Source organism: Tiliqua scincoides, chromosome 5 (assembly GCF_035046505.1).
Source record: "Tiliqua scincoides isolate rTilSci1 chromosome 5, rTilSci1.hap2, whole genome shotgun sequence".
In the NCBI taxonomy this organism is placed as follows: Eukaryota; Metazoa; Chordata; class Lepidosauria; order Squamata; family Scincidae; genus Tiliqua; species Tiliqua scincoides.
In genome coordinates, this window is record NC_089825.1 from 99,738,870 (window position 1) to 99,748,666 (window position 9,797).

Here is a 9,797-nt window from a genome sequence, read left to right on the forward strand (position 1 = left end):
TTAAGATTCAAGTTGGAAAGATGTCTCCAAGTCAAGAGTTTACCATCCACGATGATGCCATTGTGTGGAATAGCAGATTTAAGGAGGTAGGGCTAAAATTCTTCAGCAAGGTGACCTCCTCATTTGCCTGGGAACATGATTTTACCCACACCACCCAAGCATTCCTGAGTATCTGAACGTTCCTGGAGACATGCACTGCATGCTATGGTGAAGGTATGTCTGAGAGGCCTTTGAGATGTAAGGGAACATACTTTCCCCTTACCTCTGCATAGGCCCCTGACAGTTTATGGGTCTCCTTCTACCTATGCCAGCCAGTTAATTGGTATGAGCCCAAGGAGATCCAGAGGGTGGAGCAGCTTGAAAAATAGGGGATCGAATCCGAAATGCATGACTGCCAGCAGATCAACCCTTTCCTTCCCTGACACACCCCAGTTCCTCCCCTGAAGTGCCCCATTACTCTTCCTCTCTGCTTATGGCCCACCCCTGACGACAACTTGCTTGGGATGGTAGAGACTCCTGAAGCCACGGCTGTGCACTCTGTGGTGCTCACCATTTGTGGCATTGGCCTGACAGCACGAAACAGAGGCCCGGCTCTTGTGCTGCCACAAAGTGTCCTGCAATGCTGGAATGTGAGTTCTGGCAGTGCAGGGTGACCATAGGATTGTACCCTTACAGAGCAATCCTATGCCTCCCTACTCAGAAATAAGTCTCACTGTGTTGAATCAAATCCTCAAACTGTGGGTCAGGACCCACGAGGTGTGTCACGAGCCATTTTCAGGTGGGCCTCCATTCATTTCAAGGTGTATTTTATTTTTAATATATTAGATGCGTGTGACTGCATTTGTGGAAATGTTACCGATCTGCACTTTTAACAGGCTACTATGGGTATGCCTTTAACGATGATAGTCAATGGGGATTACACCCAGGTAAGTGTGAATAGGATTGCAGTCTGTGTGGTGTTTGGGGCATTTTTAAAAAACTGATTGACAACAGCTTGGGAGGGTTGTTCTTTATTTTAAGTCAATCTGTAAACTTTTAATGTACTTATTTACTCTAATTTTGTTGTATGGGGGAGTGAAAAACGTTCCTGCTTGATGATGTCACTAGAAGCCATAAGATCACTTCCAGGTTAATGACATCACTTCTTTTGGGTCCCAATAGATTGTCACTCTAAAAAGTGGGTCTCGGGGCTAAAATAAATAAAAGACAGAATGTATTGGCAACCTTCAGTCTCGAAAGACTATGGTACCGCGCTCTGAATGGTGGTTCTGGCACAGCGTCTAGTGTGGCTGAAAAGGCCAATCCGGGAGTGACAATCCCTTCCACACCGGGAGCAAGTGCAGTCTGTCCCTGGTCTGTCTCCCTGACTGTGGGCCTTCCTTCTTTGCCTCTTAGCCTCAGACTGTTGGCAAAGTGTCTCTTCAAACTGGGAAAGGCCATGCTGCACAGCCTGCCTCCAAGCGGGCCGCTCAGAGGCCAGGGTTTCCCACTTGTTGAGGTCCATCCCTAAGGCCTTCAGATCCCTCTTGCAGATGTCCTTGTATCGCAGCTGTGGTCTGCCTGTAGGGCGCTTTCCTTGCACGAGTTCTCCATAGAGGAGATCCTTTGGGATCCGGCCATCATCCATTCTCACGACATGACCAAGCCAACGCAGGCGTCTCTGTTTCAGCAGTGAATACATGCTAGGGATTCCAGCACGTTCCAGGACTGTGTTGTTTGGAACTTTGTCCTGCCAGGTGATGCCGAGGATGCGTCGGAGGCAGCGCATGTGGAAAGCGCTCAGTTTCCTCTCCTGTTGTGAGTGAAGAGTCCATGACTCGCTGCAGTACAGAAGTGTACTCAGGACGCAAGCTCTGTAGACCTGGATCTTGGTATGTTCCGTCAGCTTCTTGTTGGACCAGACTCTCTTTGTGAGTCTGGAAAACGTGGTAGCTGCTTTACCGATGCGCTTGTTTAGCTCGGTATCGAGAGAATGAGTGTCGGAGATCGTTGAGCCAAGGTACACAAAGTCATGGACAACCTCCAGTTCATGGTCAGAGATTGTAATGCAGGGAGGTGAGTCCACATCCTGAACCATGACCTGTGTTTTCTTCAGGCTGATCCTCAGTCCAAAATCTTGGCAGGCCTTGCTAAAACGATCCATGAGCTGCTGGAGATCTTTGGCAGAGTGGGTAGTGACAGCTGCATCGTCGGCAAAGAGGAAGTCACGCAGACATTTCAGCTGGACTTTGGATTTTGCTCTCAGTCTGGAGAGGTTGAAGAGCTTTCCGTCTGATCTGGTCCGGAGATAGATGCCTTCTGTTGCAGTATAGACAGAATACAGTATAAATACAGTATAAAGTACAGAATAAAACTATTTTAAACATATTTGCAAGGCACATAGCATGTCATGTTGATTAAACAAATACCTATATTGAGATAAACGTTGAGATAAATATCAAATAGATAGCTGGGTTTTGAGGTGGGACTCAAAGTTTGTGTCCCATGTACAAGTTTTAACAAGTTGAAGCCTACTGGAGAAAGAAGGATGGCCATAGTGGGGGACATTAAAAGAGGTTCTACTTATGTCCCTATTTTTTATTCTTAGACATCACCCCATCAGAATCTAATTGCTATTGGGCACTGGCAGACCTGGGGAGGAGGTAAAATGCCATGGGGCACCACACCTCAGAGTCGGCCAGTCCCCATGCCTCCGTCCACACCCCTGCTGCCAGCCATGCCCCCTCACCACTGCTTTTGGCTGACCTCCGGAGGCATTCTGGGGGCTGTGGAGGTTGCACATATCAGATCTGCCACATTTCCCATCATGCATACCATGGTAGCATCAGGTTTAATATGCTTAAAATGAAGTGAAGTGAATGGGGACACACCTGACCGACCTAATCAATCCTGAACCACAGTTAGCTGCCATCCACACCCCCAACGCCATCCACATCTCCCAATCGCCATTTTCGGCTGCCCTCTGAAGTCCTTCTGGGAACTGAGATGGCGGCACAAGGCCTTCTTCAAAACCCTGCAAACTGTCACTTCTGGTTTTCCAACAAAAACTGGAAGTGATGTTTAAAAGCACTTGAAGGCCTCCGGAAGGCCAAAGGTGGCCACGTGCCTCCTGGATGTGATGGTAAGAGGTAGCAACCACTGGGGCAGGCAGCATTCTGTAGTCCTGGCCTGGGGCAGCACAGGGGCCAGGAATGCCAGTGCGATGGGCCAGTTCCCTGATGAAATAAAAGCATGCTAAGTCTTCTGCTAGCAAAGGGCCCTTTTGGGAATAAAACCAAATGCTGACGTATTTCCTGTTTCATTTGGCTCTGCCCTGAGCTCTTTTGAGCCTCGGTAGGAAAAAGAAAGCTCTCTACCAAAATGTGAGAATAGAACTCTCCCTGAAATCAAATAGAACGGGAGTCTTCAAGAGGTCACTCGCAGCAGGGGAGTAATCTGTTGCTGGTCAGGTGAGCTACTCTCGATAAGGTGAAGTGCACTGAAAGGGAAGGATGGTCATGCTGCTGGGCATCCAACGTTCGCTTCAGCTTTTCTCCCCATTCTTTCTTCTTAGAATCCGCCTGGTTCAACCTGTGTTGAGAGCTGCCGTGTTGGACACAGCAAGACGGTTCGAGAGGGGGAAGCAATCTGTTGCTATGATTGTACTCCGTGTCCCGATGATATGATGTCTAACCAGACAGGTAAGTGGCAGTGCACAGATTTTCCAGGAAATATTTGCAAATATTAGTCCACCCTAAAACCATAACATATACCTTTGTACTGGCCTGCTCTGCTGCAAACAATTTATGATGCACTGCTTCTTAAAGGGATCACTGATTGCAACTGCAACAAGGGAGGCACCATGAAAGACTTCATAAGAACATAATAACATAAGAATAGCCCCACTGGATCAGGCCTTAGGCCCATCTAGTCCAGCTTCCTGTATCTCACAGCGGCCCACCAAATGCCCCAGGGAGCACATCAGATAACCTCATCCTGGTGCCCTCCCTTGCATCTGGCATTCTGACATAGCCCATTTCTAAAATCAGGAGGTTGCACATGCACATCATGGTTTGTAACCTGTAATGGATTTTTCCTTCAGAAATTTGTCCTATCCCCTTTTAATGGCATCCCAGGCCAGATGCCATCACCACATCCTGTGGCAAGGAGTTCCACAGACTAACCACACGCTGAGTAAAGAAATATTTTTCTTTTGTCTGTTCTAACTCTCCCAACACTCAATTTTAGTGGACGTCCCCTGGTTCTGGTGTTTTGTGAAAGTGTAAAGAGCATCTCTCTCTCCACTCTGTCCATCCCCTGCATAATTTTGTATGTCTCAATTATGTCCCCCCTCAGGCGTCTCTTTTCTAGGCTGAAGAGGCCCAAACGCCGTAGCCTTTCCTCATAAGAAAGTGCCCCAGCCCCGTAATCATCTTAGCTACCCTCTTTTGCACCTTTTCCATTTCCACTATATCCTTTTTGAGATGCGGCGACCAGAACTGGACACAACACTCCAGGTGTGGCCTTCCCATAGATTTGTACAACGGCATTATAATATTAGCCATTTTGTTCTCAATACCTTTTCTAATGATCCCAAGCACAGAATTGGCCGTCTTTACTGCCACCGCACATTGGGTCAACACTTTCATCAACCTGTCCACCACCACCCCAAGATCTCTCTCCTGATCTGTCACAGACAGCTCAGAACCCATCAGCCTATATGTGAAGTTTTGATTTTTTGCCCCAATGTGCATGACTTTACACTTACTGACATTGAAGCATATCTGCCATTTTGCTGCCCATTCTGCCAGTTTAGAGAGATCCTTCTGGAGCTCCTCACAATCACTTCTGGTCTTCACCACTGGCAAAAGTTTGGTGTCGCCTGCAAACTTAGCTACCTCACTGCTCAAACCTGTCCCCAGGTCATTTATGAAGAGGTTGAAAAGCACTTGGGGCACACCGCTTTTCACTTCTCTCCATTGTGAAAATTGCCCACTGTCACCCACTCTCTGTTTCCTTGTCTTCAACCAGGTCTCAGTCCAGGAGAGGACCTGTCCTCTAATTCCCTGACTGTGTAGTTTTTTCAGTAGCCTTCGGTGAGGGACCGTGTCAAATGCCTTCTGGAAGTCCAGATATATAATGTCCATGGGTTCTCCCGCATCCACATGCTTGTTGACCTTTTCAAAGAATTCTAAAAGGTTTGTGAGGCAAGACTTACCCTTACAGAAGCCATGCTGATTCTCCCTCAGCAAGGCTTTTTCGTCTATGTGTTTTGAGATTCTATCTTTGATGAGGCATTCCACCATCATACCCAGTATGGATGTTATTCTTAGATGTTATCGCATCAGAATCTAATTGCTATTGGGCACTGGCATACCGGGGGGAGGTAAAATGCCCTGGGGTGCCACCCCTCAGAGCCGGCTGGTCCCCCTGCCATCATCCACACCCCTGCTTCCATCCTTGCCGCCTCACCACTGCTTTTGGCTGCCCTCTGGAAGCATTCTGGGGACTATGGACGGTGCACATGTCAAAACTGAAAGTAGTGTCTAAAAGCACTGGAGGGCGAGAGGAGGCCATGCGCAGCCTGGTGGCAACTAGTGGGGGAGGGGCAGCATTCTGTGGTCCTGGCCTCGGGCGGCACAGGGGCCAGGAATGCCAGTGCTACTGGGCCAATTCCCTGATAAAATAAAAGCATACTAAGTCTTCTGCTAGCAAAAGAGCACTTCTGGAATAAAACCAAATTCCGATGCATTTCCTGTTTCATTTGGGCTCTGCTCCGAACTGTTTTGAACCCAGTAGGAAGACTAAATCTACAGCAGCGGTTCTCACACATTTAACATTGGGACCCAGTTCTTGGAATGAGAATCTGTCAGGACTTACCAGAAGTGATGTCATGACCGGAAATGACATCATCAAGTAGGAAAACTTTTTACAATCCTAGGCTGCAATCCTACCCACATTTACACAGGAGTAAGTCCCATTTACTATCATTGTGAAAAGAATATACATAGTAGCTTGTTAAAAGTACAGGTCTGAAACATTTCCCCAAATGCATTCACATACCACAGTAGCATCAAATCTAATATACTAAAAATAAAATATTGAAATGAATGGAGACACACCTGAAATTGGCTCACAACCCACCGAGTGGGTCCCGACCCACAATTTGAGAAAAACCGCTCTACAGAAATGTGAATATAGAACCCCCGCTGAAGTCAAATACAACAGGAGTCCTTAACAGGTTGCTGCAGCAGGGGAGTTCTCTGTTGCTGGTCAGAATTGAGTTGAGCTCCTGCTCTTGATAAGCTGAAGTGCACTGAAAGGGAAGGATGGTTCTGGTGGTGGGCATCAAATGTTTGCTTCACATTTTTGTTCTTCGAATGTGCCTCGTTCAACCTGCATTCAGAGCTGCCACGTTGGACACAGCAAGACGGTTTGAGAGGGAGAAGCAATCTGTTGCTATGATTGTACTCCCTGTCCCGATGGCATGATGTCTAACCAGACAGGTAAGTGGCAGTGCACAGATTTTCCAGGAAATATTTGCAAATATTTGTTCACCCTAACACCATAGCACATGCATTTGTATGGTCTGCTCTTCTCCAAATACTTAAATCATGATCCACTGATTCTTAACGGGAACACTGGTTACAAATGCAACAAGGGAGGCACCTTGAAAGACTTCAGAGGCAGTCCATCATACAGTTAAGTGCACTTAATCCCGCTGGTGCCTATCCCTTGCTTCATTTGGTCATTCACTCCCCCAACCCGAAGCACTGAAGTGCTTACAAAGAAAATGGGGAATTCCTGTCCAACATTTTCTCTCAACCTCCCATCATTCTTCTGGATTCATAAAGCTACTGACACTCTCTTTGTCCTTTTCAGATGCATCTCATTGTGACAAATGCCCAGAAGATCAGTACCCAAACAAGAATCAAGATCAATGTATCCCCAAAGAGACAGCCTTCCTAAACTACGAGGAACCCTTAGGAATCAGTTTGGTTTCTATTGCTGTTTCCTTTACAGCAATAACAGTTATGGTGATACTGATCTTTTTAAAGAACTGGAACACTCCCATTGTCAAAGCCAACAATCAAAACCTCACCTGCATTCTTCTCACCTCCATCCTGCTTTGCTACCTTTCCTCCCTTCTCTTCCTTGGAGAACCTAGCAAGGTGTCCTGCCTTCTCCGACAATTGGCTTTTGGCATCATTTTCTCTGTGGCTGTTTCTTGTGTTTTGGCAAAAACCGCCACTGTGGTCCTGGCCTTCATGGCCACCCAGCCAGGGAACAGGATGAGGAAATGGCTGGGGAAAAAAGTGGCCCACTCCATTGTCCTTTCCTGTTCCCTCATTCAAGTGGGGATTTGCACTGTTTGGCTGTCCACCTCTCCTCCGTTTCCAGATGTTGACATGCACTCCCAGACTGAGCACATCATAGTGGAGTGTAATGAAGGGTCGATCATCATGCTCTATTCTGTCCTGGGCTACGTTGGTTTTCTGGCCCTCACCAGCTTCACAGTCGCTTTCCTTGCCCGAAAACTGCCAGATACTTTCAATGAAGCCAAATTCATCACCTTCAGCATGCTGGTCTTCTGCAGTGTGTGGATCTCCTTCATTCCTGCTTACCTGAGCACCAAGGGGAAAGACGTGGTGGCTGTGGAGGTCTTTGCCATCTTGGCTTCCAACACTGGCCTTCTGATTTGCATTTTTCTCCCTAAATGCTATGTTATTGTGCTAAAACCAGCTCTCAACTCCAAGCAGCTGCTAACAGAGAAAAGAAGTAATTAAATCCGATTCCAAGATGATAGTTGTTTTGCATGTTTCTCTCTCTCTATGTTTCCATACAGCAAGAATACTAGGGCACAGCATATCACATTTTTAACTCAGATCAGATTCTTTGGTATGGAATGTACACGGAGGGATGAGAAATCATTTCAGCATCAATAGTTGCATCTCCTTGGCAGCTATCCAAGGATAATGTTAATAATGCAGGATAAAGACACAACCCAGAAGTCAAAATGATGAAACAAGGAAATAGAAACTTCATATAAATGCATGATACTGAGGCAGCACAGGGTCACCAAAACAACCCAAAGGTTTCCATCCTTTAAGACAGGGGTGTAAAACCTTTTGGCAAAATGGCCACATCATCTCTCTCACACTGTGTCAGGGGCTGGGGAAAAAAAGGAATGAATTCAGGTTAAAAGTTGAATAAATATACATAAGTTTACATAAATTAATATACTAGAGGTGGAACTTATATGAATGAATGAAGGTCTTGCAATAGCTCAAGGCCTATAAAAGGCCTTACAAAAGGCAAGGCCGGCCTTTTCTTTGCTGCTGCTACTGCATCACAGATGTGAATCAGCAAGCAGTGGAGGGAGCCCTCATCCCACAGCTAATGTGAGAGGTCAAACAGTCGCCAAACAGTCACCCTCATGCTGAGAGCAGTTGCATCCGGCCAGTGCAGGCTCCAGCAAGTTTCTGGAGGGCCAGAGGCTCATTGGAGACTGGGGTGTCCCTGAGGGTTGCATTGGGATTCTTCTAATTGCATGCAGAACATAAATGAAACAAACCACGTTGAATTATCTGCATTCCATCACACATTGGGCCATTTAACCCCCAAAAGAAAACACAACTGCCTTCCTTATGTAACAAAAAGTGAATTTGCTGAACTCAAAACTCACCAGTAACACTGATTGTTCCAAGTACCAATGATGTGTTATTGTGACACAGCAGGCAACCAATACGGTGTTCGTATGCAAGGATCAGCAAATTAAGCGCAGTTTGACTTGACTCAAGTTATGAGTCTCCACCCCCTTTAACTTGACTCGAAAAGGAGCCCGAACAAGCGGACTTTCTTACTTGCCTAGAGCATTCTGGGGACTCTAAAAGACTTAAGTCCTGAGTTTTTAGGTAAAAAAGGCAACTGCAGCTCTGTGGACAAAAACGGAGCTGCTGGCAGGGTGTGTGTGTGTATGTTGGAGTTCTCATTTAATACTCCCCTGATGTCCCCATCATATCTGAAAACAAGGTGGGAGGGGGTGGAACAAACTGTGAGTGCACAGACAGAAGTGCAAGAGGGGGGAGGGTCACATGCAGCAGCAGGCAGGCTTACCAGTATGACCCACTCCTTTGCAGCTCTACTCATAAGTAGTTTCATTGTGACCAGTCATTCAAGGAGCCTGCTGAAACCATGCCATGACTCCTGGATGGCTATGAATTACCACCACCACCACCCCCGCCGCCTTCTTCCCTCACTCGCCCAGGGAAAAAATCTTCTTCCAATTATCACTAGTTCCTTTAGAGATGGACAAGGGAGCCCACCCGCCTGCTTCTCAATGCAAATCCAAAACATTAAGTCTTCCCTGCCTCCCAGCTGGAAATGCCCTGCTGCTTCCCAGTCTGAATGATGGCCCCACAATGTCTGTCACACCTCCAAAAAAGTAAGCAAGCACACCCAGACAGAGACAGACTTGATTCTGCATGTGTGGGGACTCCTTTCCGAGTGACCTCAGATCCGAGTCAGTGCCAGAGTAAATAATATATAGCACTAAATTCATAGCATGGGATGGCTGCTTTGCCTTCTTTTTTATTTTTTTATAAGTCAAATAGCAGTTGGAGGACCTGCCATATGGAGCAAAAGTTTCAGGATGTGGCCGCAGTTCTTTTGGACTTTGCTTTGGTTCCACTCCTGATCTCACCACTATACAATATTCCAGTGGTTAGCAAACATTTTAGAGGCCGTAGAGGCTGCAGCCTGATTTCTAAATGCCAAGGAATGTGGCTATAATGGTGATTGGGCAGGAGTGCTCTCCC

The 9,797-nt window shown here is 46.7% G+C and overlaps 1 protein-coding gene across 1 annotated transcript; it reads left to right on the top strand.

Annotated features, from left to right (window-relative positions):
- The first annotated feature begins 899 nt into the window (after window positions 1-899).
- Window positions 900-7,766, top strand: LOC136652585 (vomeronasal type-2 receptor 26-like). Its single transcript, XM_066629517.1, has 3 exons — window positions 900-926; window positions 3,554-3,680; window positions 6,862-7,766. The coding sequence occupies exons 1-3, from the start codon at window positions 900-902 to the stop codon at window positions 7,764-7,766; spliced, it is 1,059 nt and encodes a 352-aa protein (XP_066485614.1).
- The last annotated feature ends 2,031 nt before the right edge of the window (window positions 7,767-9,797 follow it).

Coding starts and splice junctions, on each gene's coding strand:
- LOC136652585 (XM_066629517.1), top strand. CDS start 900: ATGATAGTCAATGGGGATTACACCCAG. Junction 927..3,553: donor TCAATGGGGATTACACCCAG/GTAAGTGTGAAT, acceptor CTTTCTTCTTAG/AATCCGCCTGGTTCAACCTG. Junction 3,681..6,861: donor TATGATGTCTAACCAGACAG/GTAAGTGGCAGT, acceptor TGTCCTTTTCAG/ATGCATCTCATTGTGACAAA.